Source organism: Marmota marmota, unplaced genomic scaffold (assembly GCF_001458135.2).
Source record: "Marmota marmota marmota unplaced genomic scaffold, marMar, whole genome shotgun sequence".
NCBI lineage: Eukaryota > Metazoa > Chordata > Mammalia > Rodentia > Sciuridae > Marmota > Marmota marmota.
In genome coordinates, this window is record NW_026000101.1 from 1130484 (window position 1) to 1153291 (window position 22808).

General features: G+C 42.3%; 1 protein-coding gene across 3 annotated transcripts; it reads left to right on the forward strand.

Moving 5' to 3' along the window:
* The first annotated feature begins 2736 nt into the window (after positions 1 to 2736).
* Wdr31 (WD repeat domain 31) lies at positions 2737 to 22542 on the forward strand. 3 transcript variants are annotated; one of them, XM_048783174.1, is made up of 11 exons: positions 2737 to 2866; positions 6406 to 6499; positions 9836 to 9979; positions 10693 to 10822; positions 12722 to 12796; positions 14424 to 14568; positions 14660 to 14760; positions 16393 to 16460; positions 17667 to 17808; positions 19098 to 19260; positions 21550 to 22542. In XM_048783174.1, exons 3-11 carry the CDS (start codon positions 9864 to 9866, stop codon positions 21708 to 21710), a joined length of 1101 nt encoding a protein of 366 aa, XP_048639131.1. In that variant the 5' UTR covers positions 2737 to 2866; positions 6406 to 6499; positions 9836 to 9863; the 3' UTR covers positions 21711 to 22542. The 3 variants fall into 3 exon arrangements, with proteins under 3 accessions (XP_048639131.1, XP_015347664.1, XP_048639130.1); XM_015492178.2 differs by having other exon boundaries at positions 10690 to 10822; positions 21550 to 22541; XM_048783173.1 differs by lacking the exons at positions 2737 to 2866; positions 6406 to 6499 and adding an exon at positions 9120 to 9220 and having other exon boundaries at positions 10690 to 10822.
* Positions 22543 to 22808: the final 266 nt, after the last annotated feature.

Genomic DNA, 22808 nt, shown 5'->3' on the forward strand with positions numbered 1-22808 from the left:
CTATATGTGTGTGTGTGTGTGTGTGTATATCTCCCCAATAAGCAGTATGTATGTATATATGTTGTGTGTATATGTGTGGTTCTGGGGTTACAACCCAGGGCCTTGTGCTTGCTAGGTAAGCACTCTAACACTGAGTTACATCTCCAGCCCTAGAATTGTACTTATCTAAGGCAGAATTAAAGGCACTGATAGTGTGAGGCTGAGATGAGAGGTGGGGAGCCCCAAGAAATATACATGAAATTATGTTTCTTATACCTGTGGCATTCTATTTTGAACTCTAATTGTCTCTCAATGACTATCTTCTTCTTTCATTCTTTTTTAAAAATTCATTTGTTCTTTTTAGTTATATGTGCTTTCATTTTTTAAAATACCTAATAAGGGGCTGGAGATATAGTTCAGTGGTACAATTATTACCTAGCATGTGCAAGGCCCTATGTTTGATCTCCATTAAAAAATTTAAAAAAAAGAATCTTGATAAGTATCTACTATGGGCTAGAACTGCCCTGTCCAATCCCAAAGCCACTATCCTCAGATGGCTTCTTAAGTTTAAAGTTAAATTAATTAAAATGAATAAAATTTAAAATTCAGTTCTTCAGTTGCACTAGGTACATTTTCAAATATTCAGTAGCTACATGGAGCTGGTGGCTAAGGTATTGAATGATATGGAATATAACATTTTCATTAATAAGTTTCTTTTATCTTCAAAACTGGCTTTGAATAAAACTTATTTTCCTATAAATTTGACTCCAATTGTTTCTGGAGCAGAGAGCAGTTTAGCTCAGCCTCTTCCTCCAGGCTGATATTAGTATCATCTGTTAACACTTTTAGTGACCCGGGCAGGAGCTAAACCCATTCTCTTCTGATCTGCAGTCAGGCATTTTATCCATTAGGCCAATAAAAATCCCAGTCACTCAGAAGACTGAGGCAGGAGGATCTCAAGTTCAACCTGGTCAATTTAGTGAGACCCTGTCTCAATATAAAATTTTAAAAAGGGTTGGGGATGTAGCTCAGTGCTTGCTTAGCATGAGTGAGAACCCTGGGTTCAATCCCCAATATCAAAAACAAGACAAACAAAATCCCCAAAACAAAAACCAACAAAACCTCAAGAAAGTGAGGGAGGGAGTGCTCCCAGTGTGTGGCTCAATGGTAGAGTGTTTGCCTACTGTGAGTGAGAATTTGGGTTCTATTTTAGCACTACAAAAAAATAATAAAAATGAAACAAAACTATTAGATATGGACAGTGGCAAACCCCCAAAGTAGTGAGACCCGGGGAAAGGTGAGTGAGAAGGAAAGCCATACATTGAGAGCATTGATCCTTTCCCAATACATTCTTTCCAGATGATAAAACCAAGCCTAGGGAAGAAGTGTCCATCAAACCTGGAAAGGCAGTCTCTGGGAAGAGGCTGAAGCATTAACTCTTCTGTAAACAAATTCTTTTCAGATACCAACCAGTGGCCCCAGGCCCTCTATCAGGTCCAGTACAATAAATTCCAGAAAGTGACCACTGACCCTAGACTCCCTCCCATTTGCCCTATAAAACAGACACTAAATTCCTAAGCACTAAAACTGACCCCTTCATTGATTGATAGAACAAACTCCAAATTCCTGGGTGTCCAAAGAAAATTGATATGCTCACTAGACCACCTCTCAGAATAACCTAAATAAGCCCAGGCCCTTTCTTTGTTCAGTGGCTCATTTTCCATCAGGAAAGTGGGTGCCACCACAGCGTCATTTCGTCCCTGCATTCCCTGCTCCTGTGTGACACTTCATTCCTGAATAAAGCACTGAGCTGATTTGTGAAGTTTTTATTTGTCCGCCCCGCCCCCTTAACAAAGACAATAAGGCGGGTGGGGAGTAAGGTGCTGGGGAAGTGTTGAAAGGAGGGATCTTTGGCTGGAATCAGGGAAAACTCCAAAGAAACAAGACAATACTTTTTTTCTGGACAAATAATAATTTTAAAAAATAATATTTATTAAATGCTTTCTCCGTGGTTATCACAGAGGTGCTACTTTCCTTGGAACATGTAGTTTTGTTTTCTGCAGTAGTGGGAGTCAAATCCATGGCCTAGCACAGAGGTAACTCTACCACTGAGCTACAGCCCCATCCCTTTCGGTTTTGAGAGTGGGTCTTGCTCAGTTGCTGAGGCTGGCCTCTAACTTGCGATGCTCCTGCCTCCCAAGTAGACGGGAGATTGTACAGATTGTTTAGGCAACACGGTCTTGGGCACATCCCTCTTCTCTGGATCTCATCAGAGCATTGTAAAGAAAACAAAATGAAATTATGTCATTTGCAGGACAATGGATGGAACTAGAGACCATTATGTTAAGCAACGTAAATCAAACTCCGAAGGTCAAGGAACATATGTTTTCATTTGCGGAAGTAGAGAGGAAAGAGGAAAAGAAAGGTGGAAACAGACCTCATGAAAATCAAAGGGAGGTGAGTAGAGAAAAGAGGACCAAGGAGTGGGAGGTGGAAAGAGCGGGGGAAGGGCTGAGAAGTGATACTGGACAAATTATATTGTTATACTGTGTGCATGTACGGATATGTAACAGTATCTACAACTATAATGCACCAATAAAAAAATGTGGGGGAAAAAAAGGAAAAATAAAGCAAGCAAGGCAAGACGCTCTCTCGCGCTCTTTCTCTCTCTCTCTCTGTTTGGCCCCAGGGAGACTTCCGGTGAGCGGAACCTAGGTTCCTATTCTGAGGGAGACGCCCGGAGATTTTTCACCCGGACTCTCACCTTAGCGACGCGCGCCTCGTTGCTAGGGGCGGAGGAGCCGGAGGCAGTGGAGGCAGTGGAGGCTGCGGATGCTCTGCGGCTCCGTGGCTCCGCCGGGCCCGGTGCCAGCCGGACCAGCCGCGGGTGGGTATGGAACCCGAAGTGGGAGAAACCGGGGAAGCGGGAGGTGGGAGTCCTCGCGCTTTCTGGGCCGCAGCCACCCACCTGGCCAAGCGGCGAGGAGGTTTCTGGGGGTCACAGTTGGTCTGTTTGGCGTAAGGTTTCCCTCTTGAGGGACTGTTCCTCGCCCACATGCACTTCAAAAATAAGCTTTAGCGGTTCACGTAATGGACAGGGAGAGGAATTTTTGTGGTCTGAAGCGCCAGAAAAAAACTGCACAGGTTGTCCTCAGCCTTCGGAGTTCTGACCTAGAACTGACTCGCTGTGTGACTCTGGGCCACGGTTTCCCTTATCTGTACCATTAGAGGGTCTAACCACACCACCTTCCATATTTCTACCCGTCGCTGTTTCTATATGAGCATTGGTTTAGATGCCTTGGTCTTGGGATGGGATACATAGCTCAGTTAGAGTGCTCACCTAGCATGTATGAGCCCCGGGTTCAATCCCCAGTACAAAAAGAAAAATAAAAGGATTCCTTGGTCTTCCAGAGTGTGGGTTAGATGTGTGCAGAGGAAGATTTGGGAAGAGGAAGGAAGATAAGAAACTATCATTTGCATCAACTATGGACCAGGAAAATCCAAGGAAATAAGGTCTAGTTCACCCAGTTCTGCCCCTATGACCTTTATCAAGTCATAATCCTCTGGGTCCCAGTTTCATGGTACAATATAACGGTTGCATATGCAGTGACATATATCAAGAGTATTGCACTAGACAGTTAAAAAAGAATTCTCTGTGTTGTTTATATGGTCACTGTGTATCTCAAGGTCTTTGAAAAACAGATTTGGGGCAGAAATAGGTCCTGGGGTCCAGATTTATTTATTTATTGCTACACTGGGAGTTGAACGCAAGTATGCTCTACCACTGAGCTATATCCCTAGATCTTTTTATTTTTTATTTTTGAGACAAGATCTTACTAAGTTGTTCAGGCCAGCCTCAAACTTGCAATCCTCCTGCCTCAGCTTCCCAAGTAGCTGGAATTACAGACTTTCATCACTCCACCCGGCCTATTCTCAAGATTTTAAATTGCCTCATTGTATAACATAATTCTTATTGTGATCCATCACTCTGTCAGGGGACCTAATTGGCTTCAGCTTAATATTCTCTAGACTCACATATCGATTTGTATGTGATCTCTGTGTTTTTTTTAAACATCAGAAATTTATTAGTTGCTCAAAACATTATATTGATCTTGACATATCATATATCATATATTTGTTTCAAATGGGGTATGAATTCCTATTATTTCCACGTGTACAGATTGCAGGATCACATTGATTATACAGCCACGTTTATACATACTGCCATACTAGTGTCTGTTGTATTCTGCTGCCCTTCCTATCCCCTCTCCCCTCCCCTCTCCTCCCCTGATCTCTGTGTTTAATATACATTTACTATAAGCAGTATTAACAAGAGTGAAATTGCTGATCGGTGCAGTCATTTTAATAACCATATCTTATTATTAACAGTTTGGCAGTTTGAACTGGAGGCTTTTACATAGTAGGTTTAGTAGAGGTGCAGTATAGTATGCTGATCAAAAGCAGGGCCTGTGGAGTCAGACTGCTTGGGTTCAAGTTTCATTTCTGCCACTTATTTATACTGCAAAAATGGTGCATTATAAAAAATTAACATCTCTCTATCTCACTTTTCTCATCTGCAGAATGGCTATAGTAACTATTTCACAGATATGTTAATGAAATGAATTAATAAATATGTGGCACATAGGGAAGTTCCTGACACATCTTAAGAGCTATTTTTAACCTTCACAGAAAACAGTGAAGAGTTATTACCCCATTTTGCACATTAGGAAGCTGAGACTTAGGTTCAGCAATTTGCCTAGTCCCTCAGAAGAATTGTAATTCAGACCTAGTCCTGTTGAATTCAGACAGTAAGACATTTAATTAAATGTTATTCTGTGCTGCTCATAATTCTCAAAATAAACTACATTGTCAATCAGTGCTTAGAATGTATTTAGATAGGCATAGTGGTGCGCCCCCATAATCCCAGCTACTTGTGATGCTGAGGCAGGAGGATCAAAAGTTCAAGGCCAGCCTTGCAATTTATCAAGACCCTGTCTCAAAATAAAACAATTCTTTTAAAAAGGGTGGTGGTGTAATTCAGTAGTTGAATACCTTTGTGTTTAGTACCAAGTACTGAAAAAAATTTTTTTAGAGTGTACTTAAACTCTTAGAGTTGTTAAAATGTAGGGGCTGGGATTGTGGCTCAGCGGTAGAGCACTTACCTAGCACGTGCAAGGCCCATATAAAAATAAGATAAAGATATTGTATTCAACTACAACTAAAAAATAAATATTTTAAAAAATGCAGTAAAACTCTTCTGTGTAGATGTTTATAATGGGCATTCTGGGCTAGAAGTCAAAAGATTATCTGATTATGAATTTTTTTTGCAGTACTGGGGATTAAGCCCAGTAGTGCTCTACCACAGAGCTACACCCCAGCCCTTTTTATGTAATTTTTTAAAAATTAAAAAAAATTAAAAAATTTGTTCTAATTATACATGTTGACACTTTGTACACAAATAGAGCATAACTTCTCATTCCTCTGGCTGTACATGGTGCAGAGACACACCAGTCGTGTAATCATACATGTATATAGGGTTAAATTTTTTAAAGTTTTGAGACAGAATCTCTTTAAGTTGCCAGGCTGGCCTTGAACTTTTTTTTTTTTTTAAGTTGTAGATGGACACAATACCTTTCTCTTATTTGTTTATTTATATGTGGTACTGAGGATCAAACCCAGGGCCTCACAGTGCTAGGCAAGTGCTCTACCACTGAGTCACAACCCCAGTCCTCCTGCTACAGCCTGAGTTGCTGGGTTCACAGGCTTATGCTACCACGTTCATCTTGGTTATAATTTTGAACAAATAATATATCTGCTTTCTGCAGGTCTCAAAGTAAAGGATTTATATGTGATGATTTTGAAAAGCTCTTTCATCTCAGGTTTTGTGGTTCATACTTAATTATTTTTTAATCTAATTAAAAATTTTCCCACTTTTTATTGGTGCATTATAATGATGGGATTTGTTGTTACATATTTGTACTTATACACAATATGACAATATAATTTAGCCAATACCACTCCCCAGTACTTCTCCCTCCCTCCCCTTATACTTATTTAAAACAAGAAATTTTCCTTTTTACAAAAGCAGTGAACTCTGAAAGTAATTAGTCAACTCTGAAGGTTTTCAATGAACAGAAGAACTATACTATGAGTAAAATAAAAATATTTCATGATGTAATTAAATATATTTTGCATATTTAAAACTAGATGTATAATTGACATTAGATTATACTTTCTCTCATTGGTGGATATGTGAACCTTATAATCTTGGAATTTTGTAAGCTATCCTTTTTTTTTTGTGAGAGAAAATGACACTTAGCAATCTTTTTAACTAAACAAAGTCTTTATTTATCTTGTAAATCTCTTTTCAGTGCAAAGAGATGCTTAGAGAAGAGATTAACCTGAGCATCTTTTCCCTAATTACAGAGATTAGGAAGTGGCTGCCTGAATTATTTTCCAAAGGATAAACATTACAAATAATTAAAAACGCAACTCACCAGAAGATCCTTTTGATTTGGGGGTAAGTAATTCTAAAAGTTACCTTTTCCTTTAGAATGTCCCATGAATATTCTTCACTTGGGAGGTATGGCTCTCTGGAGATACCAGCTAAGAATCCAATCAGATTTAAGCACAGCCAGTCCATTTATAGCACCTGCAATTTCCCATGACCTAGATCTATGGGTGGCACATCTTTTTAGTTGGATGATAATGTCGAAAAATGGGTTAGACTGGCAGATAGGAAGCCCTGCACCCTCTGTCTATGAACAATACAACATTCCAAGCTTTTGGGAAACTATTCTGAAATTTTTAAAATCACATCTTGTGATCTATCATTTAGAATCCTAGAATATCTGAACTAGAAGGGACTGTGTAGATTCACTACTTCTCAACAATTATCTTTGTTGTATTGGTGAGCCTCATGGGATACAGAGATGAATAATCAGAGTCTTTCTTTTTTTTTTTTTTTTTTTGGTTCTGGGAATTGAACCCAGGGATGCTTAGCCATGGAGCCACATACCCAGCCATTTTTTTTTTTTTTTTTTTTATTTAGAGGCAGAATCTCACTGAGTGCTTAGGGCCTCACTAAGTTGCTGAGGCTGACTTTGAACTCGTGATCCTCCTGCCTTAGCGTCCTGAGTTGCTGGGATTATAGGCATGTGCCACCACCCAGCAGAGTCCTCCTTCTTATGGAGCTCATAGTCTACTAAAAATCATTTAGTCTAGTGTCCTGATTTTTTAAATGAGGAGGATGAGGCACAGAGTGAGAACTGCAGCCACTGAAGGACACATGAGATGAGACAGAGTTGGAGCCAGAGCCCAGGGCTCTTGATGCCACACACAGTGTTCTTGCCACTGCATTGCTAGTGTCTAGTTACCTTCTGTACTAGTTACCTGTTCTTCTCAAGAGATCAGTTCTGACAGTGCCTCAAAATGTAGGCTGAAGTTCTTCTGGAAAACTCCAGTTTTTAAGGTAATGGTGTGAATGAGAATTCTTAACTTGGTGACTTTTAGATGCTCCGTGCAGCCTGTTCTTCCTAGAGTAGGCTGCTGGTGCCCATAAGAAACTCATCTCTTATTCTGCAAGCAGAACCCCAGAAGAAACGGGCAGTGGGCATTCTCACTGCCCCATTTACTCCCCTTAGCCTTCCGGCATCTCAGGGGACAGATAGTTATAGAGGACATGGGACCTGAAGCAGCTGAAATTAGCCCCATGTCAGAGTTCTTCAGTCCCAATGAATGTTCTTACTGGTCACATCTTTGGCGCAGTCTCTCTCTCCCCCTCTCTATCTCCCTCCCCCCATCCCTCTCTTCCTCTGATTCACCAGCATGAGTAAATTAGGTGCGTACAGAGTATTTCTGAGTGAAGGACTGGATGGGCATCTTTGATTGCATTATTTATTTATTTTTTCTTTTTAGTTCTGGCCTTGTTAGTTGATGGGAACAATGTAAATAAATCTGAAAAACAATTATTGCTTTTATTCTTTATGACTAGTACAGGTCATCCTATATTAACATGATTCAATTTCTAGATCCGTTGTTCTCAAACTTTTGTCATCAAGTCTCCTTAATACTCTTTTTTAAAATTTTAAAATTTTATTTTTTTATTTATTTGGTACCAGGGATTGAACCCAGTTTTGCTGAACCATTGAGCCATGTCCCCAGCTTTTAAAAATATTTTATTTAGAGACGAGGTCTCGCTGAGTTGCTTTGGGACTTCTCTCAGTTGCTGAGGCTGGCTTTGAACTTGTGACTCTCCTGCCTCAGCCTCCTGAGCTGCTGGGATTACAGGCGTGCACCACCATGCCCAGCCTCTTTACACTCTTAAAAATCATCAAGGACCACAAAGAAGTTTTGTTTATGTAAGTTATAGATTGGGTTCAGGTTCCTGCTTGTCCAACCTCTTATTGATATGAAAACTGATAAATTTCAAATTAGAATACTTGTCTAGCATCTCAGGTGTGATTCCTCAGCCCCACAAAACAAAAACAAAATCTAACAACAAAAAACCTATTACTCGTTAAGATGAATAATATAATTTCATGAAAATAAACTTTCCCAAAAAATTTAGTAGGAAAGAATGGTATTGTTATAATTTCTTTGAAATCTCTTTAATATTTGGCTTAAACAAAGACAACTAGATTCTCGTATCTGCTTCTGCACTCAGTCTATTGCAATATATTGTTTAGGTTGAAGTATGAAAGGAAAATCATGCCTCACACAGACAGCTGGAGAGAGGAGGACCCCTGGACTCCTTAAAGAACCAGAAATCCCCCCTGGTCCCCAGATCACACTTGGAGAACTGCTGGTCTAAGTCATTATCTATATTGTCTCAGTGTCATCATCTCTAGCATCTCATTACAGAATAATTTCATGATCTTTTATGCTGATTTAAGTACCGCAGTGAAATTATTTAAAAACAGTTCAGCATAAGAAGGGTTATAACTTTTTAGAATGTCCAAAGCTCTTCTCTTCCAAGAAGCTTCACTAATATGGATTTAAATTTTTTTTCATTACATGCTTAGTATTTATCTTATTGTGATAGAGTGTACATAACATAAAATTTACCATTAGTGACATTTAGTACCCAGACAGTGTTGTGCGACCATTACTATGGTCTAGTTCCACAACATTCTCATCACCCCCAAAGGACACCAGACCTATTGTTCTCTCCTTGTCTCAACTCTTGGCAGCCACTAATCTGCTTTCTGTTGCTGTAATTTGCCAACTGTGCATACTTCACGTAAGTGGAATCATACTTTGCATGATACTTTGAAGGTTCCCTTTTGCTGTAGCATGTGTCAGTGCTTCATTCCTTTCTGTGTCTGAATAATATTTCATTATATGGGTAGACCACATTTTGTTTATCCACTCATCCCATTGATGAGTTTTGTCACCTTTTAGCTATAGTGAACAGTATTACTGCCATGAGCATTGGGTACCAACTTTTGTGTGAACACCAGTTTTTAATTCTTTTGGATTGGAATTGCTGAATCATAGGGCAATTTTATGTTTAACTATTGAGGAACTTCTTAATGTTTTTTTAAAACTAATGCATGAAAACAAAAATTGTACATGTTAATGAAGTACCATGTAATGTTGCAATACATGTATACATTGCATAATATTTAAATCAGTTTAAACATAATTCTTAAGTGTTTTTAAAAGTTGGTTTTGTTTTTGTTTCTCTGCTAATGGTTTGTTGGCACCTGTAATCCCTTCAAAGTAAAGCAGGAAAAAGAGGAAAAGCACATGCATTCAATTAGTCTTTTTTGTTTTAAAATAATTTCACATAACCATTCTACCGTTGTTGTGCCTAACAAAATTAACAGTACACATTCTTCTTTTTACTAAACAGGAAACACAACTTCCATCAACCACAAGGGATGCTGCTACTCAGATGCCACCTGAAACACACTCCTCTTTCTCAGGCTTCGTGTGGGCTCTGTGCCATAATGGGGAAACTGCAGAGCAAACTCAAACACAGCAGTTACAAATACAGGTACAGCAGTCTTCCCTAGGGTTCTTTTATTTTGGGCAGTTCTGAGTATTGAACCCAGGTTCTCACACACACTAGACAAGTGCTTTACCGCTGAGACAGGATCTCACTAAGTTGCCGAGGCTACTCTTGAATTTGCGAATCTCTTGCTTCAGCCTCCTTGGTCGCTGGGATTCCAAGCACATACCACCGTGGCTGACTTGGGGTCCTTAACTTTATCATGCCTCCATTAAACTCAAGAAAGAGAACAAGGTTACCCCAATAAATTAACGAGCTTAATAATCATCCTTTAACAATGAGAACATAATGAGAACATTAAAATAAAGAGTTCAGAGAATACAACATCCATCCATATTTATTTGGGAACAAAACAAAAAAAGAAAGAAGAAATAAAAAGGGAACAAAGTTAATGACCTTCCCTGAACTGTTTGGTCTGTTTTCTTTTAGCTAAGAAATAGCTTATTAGCTAATATCTGCACCCATTAACGGGGGTGGTGGTGCAGAATAGCCTTTGGGATTTGTGGCTAGTGTGAGCAGACTCCTGTCTTAGGATTCCTTTATCAGGTTTCAATCACTGAGTCATTCTGAGCATTGTCAGAATTCACAGTGTTTCCTTTCTCTACTCCTTTCCCGCCTGACTTGCTGCTGTCGCCTGCACTGCTGCTCCCCTGTCCATCCCAGCATTAGGCCTCTCATTTTCCACCTCTCTTTAGCAGGCCTGACGGAATCATGGAAGAGAGAATTCAAACTAAAGCTTCTCAAGAGTATAGCCCCGCTCATGTGGACGCTGTCTCTGCCGTTGCTGCTCTGAACTCAGACCTTTGTGTCTCTGGAGGAAAAGATAAGGTGAGGTCTGCAGCATTTCCAAGGAAGACAACTCATTTCAGGAGAGGGAAGATACTCAGAAAATCTAGGTTTTCACTTTATTTCTGGCAGCCAGGCTATTAGTGTAACTGTATGGGCTTAAAGTTAGAAGGGCTGGGTTTACACACACCTGCAACCCCAATGACTTGGGAGGTTGAGGCGGAGGATTGCAAGTTTGAGGCCAGCCTCAGCAATTTATCAAGGTCTTAAGCAACTTAGCAGTGAGATCCTGTGTTAAAATAAAAAAAAAAATTGAAAAGGCTGGGGATATGGCTCAAATGTTAAGCTCCCCTGGGATCTGGTGCCCCCCAAAAACGATTGGGTGTAAATCCCTGCTTTGCTTCTATAACTTTAGGTAAGTCTAAATTTTCTGAGCTTCAGTTTCCTCATCTGATAAGTGTAGATAATATCAACCTCACTGGATGATTGCGAGGATTAAATGAGAGACCATAAGTAAGATCCTTAACACTCTGCCCGACATGACCACCTGCATGACATTTCTATAAGTGGCAGGTGTTACTGTTCCAGCCCATACATGTTTACAGCAGAAACAGAAGTTGTCAGCAAAAAGAACATCATACTTTCTTCTCCTGTGGGTGAATCGTATTCTTTCCTTGTATGTTTTTGTCTTTTCTCCCGTCGTCATTTTGAATCCAAGTGCTTCCTCTCCTTCATATTGGTTGTGTCCTCATACTCACTGCTAGGAGTAGCAAAAATGCTCTTGCTTTTTGCAGTAAATAATGTCTCTCACTGTCAATAGCCTTTTCAAATCTTCCAATTTCATTTGCTTACTGTATTTCACTGGTTTTAACATGCACTTGTTTTCAAATTTGCCCCTCTGAAATCAGGATGTATCTCAATATTTTAACACTCAAGAGCATTTTGTTTTAAAATCTGTATCATCTTAAATGCAAGAAATTTCATTTATATGACCCTCCCTTGCATCTGTTAGGGTTAAACAGGGCGAGGATTATCCTCTCCATTTTGCAGATTAGGAAACTGGTGTTTAATTAGGTCAGGTGCAGAGGGGGCTGGGCCCACAACAGCACATGCTCTTTGCTCTTTAGTAATGAGCCGTGGGGACTCAGAAAATTTTAAAGTCCTGTTTGGGAAGAGGGATGCTTATGGCAATATATTAACGTGTACACCTGGAAACAGGGTGCAAAAGAATTTTAACAACAGTTCTCTTTGGAAGATGGTATTGTGAATGCGGGTTTTTAAAATTAAAAAATGTAGTCTGTTTTATAATACTGTGAATATATTCAACAGTACTGAACTGTACAGTTAGAAATGGTGAATTTTAAAAAGATACTCTAAGGGCTAAGGTTGTAGTTCAGTGAAAGAGTGCATGCCTCGCACATGTGAGGCACTAGATTTGATCCTCAGCATCACATAAAAATAAATTTTAAAAAATAGTTATTTTTAAAAATTTTTTTAAAAGATACTTTAAGAAAGTACAGGGCTAGGGTCATAGCTCAGTGGAAGAGTACTTGCCTAGCATGTGTGAGGCACTGAGTTTGATTATCAATATCACATATAAGTAAATAAATTAATAAAAAAGAAAGAAAGTGCAATATAATAGGGAAAAAATAATCTAATCCCAGGCAGAATTCTTCAGAATGTACAGCCAGAATCTCAAGGTGAATCCATGTTTCTTGGGGAATGTTTTCCTGAACCATAGTAAGGTTTAGAGGAGTGGCCCTGTTTGGACAGACACAGGGGAATGATCAAGAGGAAACAGAAGAAATTCAAAGCAGGGGTCATAAGGAAGGGCACAAAATAAAACTCTAGGGCTTGAAGCAAGTCCCCTTAGAGAGGCTAGGAGAGGGAGGAAGTAACATGGAAATGGAGTGACTAAACTGCTCTAATGACTCTCTGCAGATAGTCGTGGCCTATAATTGGAAAACTGGAAACATGGTGAAAAGGTTCAAAGGACATGAACGTGAAATCACCAAGGTAATTGTCAAATGATTATCCTGAAGGGAATCTGGAACTGAATCAAGGAATATCTAATAGCTCTAGATATTAAGAGTGATTGTTTAGTCCTAAGGAAAAATACCCAGGCTTTATTTGATGCTGTGAAGTTCTACTCCAGGCAAAGCCAAGTAGAGCAAAACAAAGGTGGAAATATGCAAGATGGCCACCAAAAGGCACACAGATGAACAAAATGTGGGAATATATGCACAATGGAGTATTATTCAACCTTGAAAAAGAATAAAATTCTGATGGGTGCTGTGGCACATGCCTGTAATCCCAGGGCTCGGGAGTTTCAGGTAGGAGGATCACCAGTTCAAAGCCAGCCTCAGCAACTTAGCAAGGCCCTAACCAATTCAGTGAGACCCTTTCTCTTAAGTAAAATACAAAAGGGGCTGCGGATGTTGCTCAATGGTTAAGCACCCCTGGGTTCAATCCCCAGTTCCAAAAAATAAAAAAAGATCTTAGCTTCCATCTTCAAAATCACCTCTTATTCACAATATGACTGCTGTAGCTCCCTTCATCGTGTCTGATCTTGAGGCAGCAGGAAGAAAGAAAGGGCAAGAACAAAGGATTGTATCTGTCAGCCCCCTTTAAAGGGTTTCCTATAAATCGCACTTCTACTTATATTTCATTGGTTATCTGTATCTTCAAGTGGGTTGGGAAGTATTAATTGATAGGAGTACATTGCCATATCCAAAAATATGGGTTTTGTGTTAAATAAGAATGGGAAAATGGGGGCTGTGGTTGTGGCTCAGCAGTAGAGTGCTCACCTAGCAAGTGTGAGGCACTGGGTTTGATCCTCAGCACCATGTAAAAATAAAATAAAGGTATTGTGTCCAACTACAACTAAAAAAAAAAAAATTAAAAAATGGGGAAATTGGTCATGAGTACACTACTTGTAGACTGCTACAAGTATTGAAAAAAAATTCTTAATGAAATATTAGCAAATAGAGTTTAACTTTCCTAGAAAAACACATACCATGACTAACTGAGCTTTATTCCAGGGATGCAGAAATGATTTGTTATTAAGAAATTGATAAATATGGTTCTCTGATCATCTTAGTAGAGATGAGAAGATCCAGTATTAATTCTGAAACAGAATTCCGTGGTCACTTGGTAAAGTAGAAATAAATGGATCTTTATGTGATTAAAAATAAATATGATTCAAACCCCTCCCTGAAACAAAATAAAATGCGTGACATTACAACATGAAGTAGGAGAAACACAAGGGGACGCGGAGACGGGTGGAGGTGCGGTGCACTGCGCACTTGTTGAGCGGTGCCTACGGTGCCGCGGGAGCACACGGGGGATGTTCTGCAGGAGCCCCCAAAGCCGGCGGGGAGGGCCGTGGAGGTGAGGTGGTCTGGGAAGACGTGAGGTTTTAACGGCTCCCCTTGGAGGATGGGAGAGAGAGTCGGCTTTACACAGAGTGGGCACACCATGGAGAGAGGTGGGAGGCAGCCTCCCGCCTTTCCCATCAGAGACCCCCCCCCCCCGTTTAGGAATTGCTTACTGAAAGTGGGGGGCTGCGCGGAGCCACCCTTCCCCGCATTGAAATCCAGTCCGAGGCACAGCGGCGGGTTTCTGTTCTGTTTCCTCTGAGCAGGTGGCCTGCAGTCCCCGGTCGGGCCAGTTCTTCAGCGCCTCTCGGGACAGGCGGGTCCTGATGTGGGACTTGCACGAGGCCTCCCAGCCCAGGCAGCAGCTGTGCGGCCACGCTCTGGCGGTCACCGGCTTGGCCGTGAGTCCAGGTAAGGCGGAGCAGCTCTGCCCGGCGCCGTCGGGCTCTCCCGGCCTGTGCAAGTCCTGCCCCATGGGTGTCTTCTCGCTTTGCTTCCAAAGACGCGTCCCAGCTGTGCACTGGCTCTCGGGACAACGCCCTGCTTCTGTGGGACGTGGGGACCGGACGGTGTGTGGAGAGAGCTTCGGTCTCCAGGAACCTGGTATGAATCCCACCTCGGTGCAGGGCAGGGTAGCAGAGGGGGCCCGGGCAGGGAAGGGCACTGGAAGCTCGCAGCCGAGCACTGTTGGCAGAGCGCGTGCGCAGCGTGGGGAAGCCCCAGGCTCCAGCTCCAACACCAAAAAGGGAATAGAGAGAGAAAAGGCCCAGGAAAGAGATCCGGAGACCCACGGCCAGGCCTCAGAGCCTGGTCCTGATGGCAGCCCCTGCTGACCTCTCGGGTCATTGATGGCAAGCCTTCTGCTGTAGAGAATGACCCCACTAGTGTGTGCTGACATCTAAAATGGTGTCTTCATCTATTTCTTCAACATACATCTAATCCATTTCTTCTGTGGGCTCGACACTGCTAGGAACATGACTAGTGACAGATCTCAGTTCTGTCTACCAAGAATTCACAGCTGGTGTACTGTGTGGCGGCTGCTCTCCTTGGTGTAACATAATAACAAAGAAATAAGCCTCACCTTTTTCTCCTTGTGTAATTTGCTGTTTTTGTTTTTGTTTTTTTCCTGGCCCTGGAGATTGAATCCAGGGTGGCTTACCCACTGAGCCATATCTCCAGCCCTTTTTATTTTTTATTTTGAAACAAGGTCTGGCTAAGTTTCTCAGGGACTCACTAAGTTGCTGAGGCTGGCTTTGAACTTGTTATCCTCCTGCCTCAGCCTCCTGAGCCATTGGGTTTACGGTATGCGTCACTGTGCCCAGCTTTGCTGTGTTTTTGAAGACCTGTTGTTTTCTGGTAGATTTTCATGGTATATAAATTCCATGGCCTTTGGGGTCAGTCATACCTGGTTTCAAATATTTGTGTGAGTTTGTTCTTCTTTTTTTTTTTTTTTTAAATCCAGGGCCTTGAGTATGTTAGCAAGCACTCTGCCCCTTCTACATCCCAGTCCTGGCTTCACACTCACCACTTCCTGGCTGTGCTACACCAAGTTACTTAAGCTCTTAGAGTCTCAGTGTCTTCATTTATCAGATGAGGAGAATTATGTTGCTAGTTAAGGTGAAATGGGGTAACCTGTGTATGTGAAACACCTGTCATCATGCCTGCCACATGGCAGATGCTTCCTTAGTGGTCGTCAAAGTTCATCTTCTCTGATTTTGAAGACAGCTGTCGATAGAGTGAACTTGCTGATGCCCTCTGTGTCTGTGGGCGTTTGCTGTACTGAAGAAACAAAAATCCCGTTTCCTTGTTTTTTGATAACTGTTCCATCCTGCCCTGTGGGGAACTGCAGGGATAAAAAGGACAATGGTCACTCTTCTGAACCCCATGAGGCAGTAGACCAGAATTTCCCTGGTCCCACCTTAGAACAGGGCCTGCTCTCCTGGCTGCCACTGCCAACAGGTCCCTGCCACTTGACTGGCTTTCAGGTGCTCTTAGGCTGCCCGCGAGCTTCTGGTTCATAGCTGCCCCAGCTGCCACCATTGCTGCTGATAACCAAGGAGATGCAGCCAGAGCTGGCTGAAAAGTGTCTGCAAGACATTAAATCCCTTTAAATCAAACTTACTAGTTTGGAATTCTTGAGAAGAGGTACAGAGATGCTCTTTAGCACCAGGTACAGGAATCACAGCAGAAGAATGACTTGGTATGGAGAAGTGTTGAAAGTTTTCCTTTTTCCAGGTCACTCACCTGTGCTGGGTCCCCAACGAACCATATATCCTGCAGTCCTCTGAAGATAAAACCATCAGGTGGGCCACTGAGTGGAGTGAAGGTGTTTCTGGTGAAGGTTTGTGGCTCCCGTGCCTACATCACTTTGCTCCACTCTGCTTCTCCCCTCTGCTCTGCCCTTTCCTGGGACTCCCACCTGTCTGCCCCATGCTGGTGCTAAACTGATGTGGCCCCTTAGATCATCTGGGTACAGGTGACGGTTTTGAGAGCAGCCGACCCATCCAGCTCCCACTATGTGAGTGGGTTCAGGTTAACCCTAGGATAGGCCACTCAGCCTCCCTGGCTCCACTTGCCACCCCTTCATGGCTCCAGGGGTTCCCTGTCACCAGCATTCATTTGAAAACCTTCTTGGGGAGTCAGTCAGGAACTACATCAAGGGATTCAAATGAAGTCAGTAGTGCGCAGAGTGGAGTGCATGACTAGAAACTTTGGTTCTCAAAAGAGATTTTATTTAGAAAATGGTTAGAAATGAGATAAAGTGATAAAAATGAGACGAAGCAAAACAAAACACTCTCCTGTGAACTCCAGGGTCAGGGCTTCTGAATCTGTTTATCTGTTCTGAAATGAAGACTGCGCTCTAGATCATAAAAAGTATCTTTTAAAAAATTAAAATCATAGGCATAGAAATAGTCTCTTGTCTAAAGCAGTGTCCTGAAGGACCAAATTAACAAATTGACTTGTACAATTAAATGTGGTCTAAATTCTTATTAACAGATCTCAAAATAGAAAACTCAGGTGTCACTCAGTTTGGTTATTTCCTGTCAACTTTAGCATCCTAGAGATTGCACCAATTCAGGCAGCTATATTCAGGTAAATCATAGTATTACATTCTTGTCGTGACCCCTTGCCCGCAAGGAAGACGCAACTCAGGAATCTTCTTTCAGCAGTTTATTCAGGCCTTGATTCATGTATCTTCTTCTAGTGACCCCGCCCAAGCACAGCCTAATAAAGCCTCCCGCATACCAATCCCAAGCTGCCACGTGGACCTTTCTCATAGGGTGGGAAGGGACTGCGTGCCAATTCTCCATATTAGGAGTTGTTTATCACAGGCCACAGTGGAAGCCGGCGCCATCTTCTAATGGCGGCCACGGTCTAATTCGAACGGCTCACCACACATTCTGACTGACCTCCGTAGCAAGGAGCCAAGACTTTATGTGAGTGAGATATTACAGATCTGTTTCAGGCACATTTACTCTAAACTCATTTCCTGCTTTAATTTCTTTCAGACTATGGGACAGTCGGGGGCTACAGGTGGCTCACATGTTTCCCACAAAGCAACACATTCAGACCTACTGCGAGGTCAGCATGGATGGTCACAAATGCGTCTCCTGCAGCAACGGTTTTGGAGGCGAAGGCTGTGAAGCCACAGTAAGAGACTGTGTGGGGTCCAGGGGCCTGGTTACTGAGGAGCAAATTACTTGCTCTGGCTTCATGACTTTAGCTGGACTAACAGACTCTGCTATTGGCTCAGGCCTATTTTAGGTGTAACTGTGGGTGATTCTTTACAGTCCAGATGCTTCTTTTAAGAAATATCCATTAACCTAAGCCTCTCTAAATTGGTAGTAGACAAGAGGAACAGGATAACAGTCAAGATTGAGAGGAGCTAAACAGAACCTGTTTGCTAATGTCACTACTCCCAGCAGAGTATATGGGGAAGGTCAATTGAAGAGCCAGATGTATTCCCATTGTGCTGGGTCCCTAATGAACCATATATACTACAGTCCTCTGAAGATAAACCATCAGCCTTAGTAAAGGAAGTTTGAGCTCTTTAGGGAATGTGGAGCTCCTGGGTTAGTCTAGAGCCCACTCCATCCCTGTCCATGTGCCTTCCATGCAATTAATTTCAGGATAGATTGTCTAGACTCCTCCAGAGTATCTTAGATTCATCATTATAGAGTATCGTTATCACATGCACTATCTTCTTTAATCCTTAAAACAACCCTATGACTTAGGTACTGATGAGGGAATAGAGGCCTGGCCAGCTGAAATCTCTTGCACATAATCACACTCCTGCTAAATGGCAGATTGGGGTGTTGTAAGCTTTGGATGCAGGATTTCATCTCCAGGCTTATGTATGGCATGGTTTCCAGTGACTTCATTGTTTTTGGACAGTTCAGTTTGCTCTCCTCCCTGAACGTTACTCTCCAGGTGTGACCTGATCTGTACCAATGAATGGAACTGGTGGGACTGTCACTAGACTGTCACTAATACCTAGACTCTAGGCATTACCCTAGAATGTTTGCACTTACATGTATTTATGAGAAGGTGTTCCTAATTACAGGGTCACACAAGACCCACAAATGCCAAAAAGCTGGTAAAAGGCAGCTCTTGAGTTGTCATGGAAAGCAAGAAATTCCATACTGTTCCATTACACTGCAGGCCTGGGAGCTTTTACTCCTCATGAAAAAGGCAACAGCACTTCTGGCACATTCTTAACCAGTGTTTGGGACATAGTTGTTGCAAAATAATCACCTGGTGGGTGGATGGGTGGGTGGGTATGATGGTTGAAAGAAGAAGTTCATGTAGCTACAGGAGCAGGTAAGTGGAGGACACAGGAGGATCGTGGGCGGCTGGGAAGATGGATAGTAGTGAATGAAGTGCGTGTGAAGCTGAGGAATGTGTATGTACAAGCTGGTCCATAAAAATTTACTTTGCAGTTGTGGGACCTAAGGCAGACAAGAAACAGAATACGTGAGTATAAGGGGCATTTCCAGACAGTTGCATCCTGTGTTTTTCTACCAAGAACATTGGCCTTGGTGCCTGCAATTGCTACCTCATCACATGATTCCAAGGTGAAGATATGGAACCAAGATACTGGAGGTAAGGAGACTGCTGTAGTGCTGCTCAAAGATACACGGGGTTCTAAAACTCCTGCTTCCCATTGGTCATCATGTTCAAAGCCAGCCATCTCCTGCCACCGTCTAGTTCCCTAAGTGGTTAAGAGATGACACCTAGATGCTAGTCTCTCTCTGGTTGACCTCTGGATAGAAACTATCACCATGTATCTCGTGATGCATAGAGTCATTCCTGAGAACCCAAACAAAATCTATTTGGCTCTTATGTTCTTTTTCCCTGAAGTTTCTCATCAAGTTTTAACTGGTGATGCTCAAGATGTGTGGAAAAGGGACCAAGAATTGCCATATTTGAATTCCTTTTTCAAGGACTAAATCAAAAGCTTGGTGGGATTCAGGGACAGTAAGAAAAGTCTCAGAAAGATTTGTTTCATTTGGACTCTAGAACTGGTTAAGACCATAGTAAGGCTATGACACTTCAAAGCACCAGAGAAAAGGTGTCTGTGGATCGTGGCTCCCCACAGTCCTGGACATGCTGGAGCTGGCTCCTACTGGTCAATTGTTAGACACTCGGTGATTTTTTTTTTGGGGGGGGGGCACTGGGGTTTGAACCCAGGGGTGCTAAACCACTGAGCCATATCCCCAGCCTTTTTTATTTTTATTTTTTATTTTGAGACAGGGCCTCACTAAGTTGCTGAGGCTGTCTTTGAGATATTCAGCAATTTTGTGAGCTAGTTTTTAAACCTTTGATAGCAAGAAAGCTGGTCATGATGGGGGCAAGTGCTATGAATAAGTGTTGGAAACCAGAAAGCTGGCTGCCCAGCACCCTGCTGCTCCTGTGCTGCTCCGCCCTAGGCAGGTCAACCTCTCTGTAAGGATAAGAATGCATTATTTAGAGAACTTCAAACCACATCCTTCCAACAGAAGTCCTCCAGAAACTCAGTTCCCCCAGGGGGAGAAAGGGTACCCTCTCAAAAGAGTTGGGACCATGTCTAATGGCTCTCTGCAAACAGCTGGGGCCTCAAGCGTTAGTACAGACAGGCCTGTTGTCCCCTTACCTGGAGTGCCCTTTCCCAGCTGCCCAGGTGCAGCAGTCGTGGGTGGTAGGCAAGCACAAGTTTTTGGTTTAGAAATCATGAACCTAAGACCAGGGAAGTGAGGGCCTGATAGTGTTGACCTGAATGGATGGCACTGATGCCTTGCCCACTGGGTGTGTACCTGAAGTTCTTAGAAGAGTGGCCTTTGAGATGCAGATGGAAGGAGACTGAGTCAGCTTGACACCCCCAAAGACTGCTTGCAGGTCCCCATTCTCTTTTATCTTGAAGGGAGCCAACAGCTACAGATCTGTGTCCTTGTCTGTTTTCCCTGTCCCTGCTCTGCCTTGGTCTCTGAGTAGGTAAGGCCCCAATTGTTTGCATGCACTTCTTGGTGGCATCGATCTTGTTTGGCCTGGGCCCCTTTCTGTGCAGTTGAATTCATGACATTGACCCAAGTTCTGCCTTACCTGCTGGTGCACCTTCCCATGAAGCAAGTGGGGCCTTGTGTGTTAGACGCTTGTCCACCATGCGGCCTGCGCAATGGTTTCATTAATGAGGTTCTTGGCATAAAGGTAGCTAGAAGAGATTGAAATAAAACACACAGACTCAGTTATTTTATTTCTATTGCCAGGTCCGAGATGGCTCCCCTCTCTGGCTCCAACCTCTAACCGCCCAGCAGGGCAGCAAGGATTACTCAGGGCTAGCAGGAGAGAGAGAGAGTGAACACGCCAGGGAGTAGCCTTTTATTGGGGAACAAGAAATTCAGGGGATAATTCCATCCAATGAAGGTTGAGGGGGGACTGCACTCCAAGGTCAGGGTCAGTGATTGGGCCCCCAGGGTCAGTGGTCAGTCACACCCCCACACAGACGGGTTCTCTCATCAGGAAAGGGCCGGGAAAATTCCGACACAGCCAGAAGCCTTAGACCCTTAACGGGAGCCGCCCAGTCACGTGTCAGGATGGCTTCCCACACGCTTGTGCATTAGACAGTCCAGCACGTGCTTTATTCCCTTGGATTTCTCAGGAGGACCTGGCGCATTGATACAGTCACTCACTGCATAATGACGTTTCAGTCAACCTCAGACCACATAAACACTGGCGTATACCACATGGCCTCGGTGTGTAGTAGGCTGTACCACCTAAGTTTGCTTAGTACACTCTGTGATATTTGCATAACAATAAAATTGTCTAATGATGCATTTCTCAAATTCATTCTGTCATTAAGCCATGTGTGACTTCATTGCACTCTGGCCTAAACTGTGGATATCCCCTTCCCCTCAGCCTGCCTTTTCACCTTGTCTCTGGATGGATCTGGACCCCTAACTTCCCTGGCTGTTGGTGATCCCATCTCCTTATTATGTGCAAGTTTCAACAGAGGAATTCACCTACTCAGAGTGGACCACAGCCGAGGGCTTGAGCTGGAGGAAGTGGCAGCATTCTGAAGCCGAGAGACATTCACCAAACAATATCAAACCATGGCCCTCTGTGTGGCTTTGTTTTTCCATGTTATCTTGGGGCGGGTGGAATATAGGGCTGGTGTTCTTTGCTTAGGTTTACTTAGAAGGTATATCAGTGTTAGAAGTCAATTTAAGTTCAGTGGTTCAAAATCAGGTATGAAATTTAGAAACACGGACTAAACATAAAGTTTACAATCTAAGTTAAACCCAAATGCAGTGTTTTAGTGAGCATTTGGGACAACTCTTCAGGGGAAAAAAAAATGTTTTATTCAAAATGATGATCTAAAGATATAGGAGTGATGGACCTGCGACTGTGAGAAGAAGCACGGAGCTTGATTCCATCCGTCTCTCCACAAAAATAAATAAATAAATAGATAGATAAGAATAAATAAAAGGCAACAGGAATAGAATCTGCTTTAGTTGCCTCAAAAAATAATTGAGATGGGAAAGTAGCTCAGCCCATAGAGGACATGGATCGTCTACATAGTTTAAGCTCTGGGCATCGCTCCTCAGCACCGAAGGATCAAAGCTGGGCGAGAAAGCCAAAGCCTCGGCTTCTACCCAGAGCAGGGGAGGTGGTAAACTCCTGCCCTTGCATGTGCCTTCCTAGACCAGCGCTGCTGATGTGCTTCAAGAGGCTGACCAGCACAAGGACATCACCCAGATCATAAGAGTTATCTCATTTCCATGGATAAGAAAATGGACAGAGATTAAGGTTGAAAAAGTTTATTTGTAATTTGAATATTTTATATAAATAAAATTTCATACATATATATACACATACATACACACACGTATATATATGCATATATAATATACATATTTATAAAAGATATACATATTTATAAAATATGTATGTAACTATATTAAAATATTTATAAATATACAAATATTAAATTATATAAATATATTTAATATATGTTAAATGTATAATATAGAAATGTATATATATTTAATATCTTTATGTGGTGCTGAGGATCAAACCCAGTGCCTCACACATACAAGGCAGGCGCTCTACCACTGAGCTACAGCTACAGCCCCGAAAGGAGAGAATTTTTAAAAGGGAAAAATCATCACAAGAAC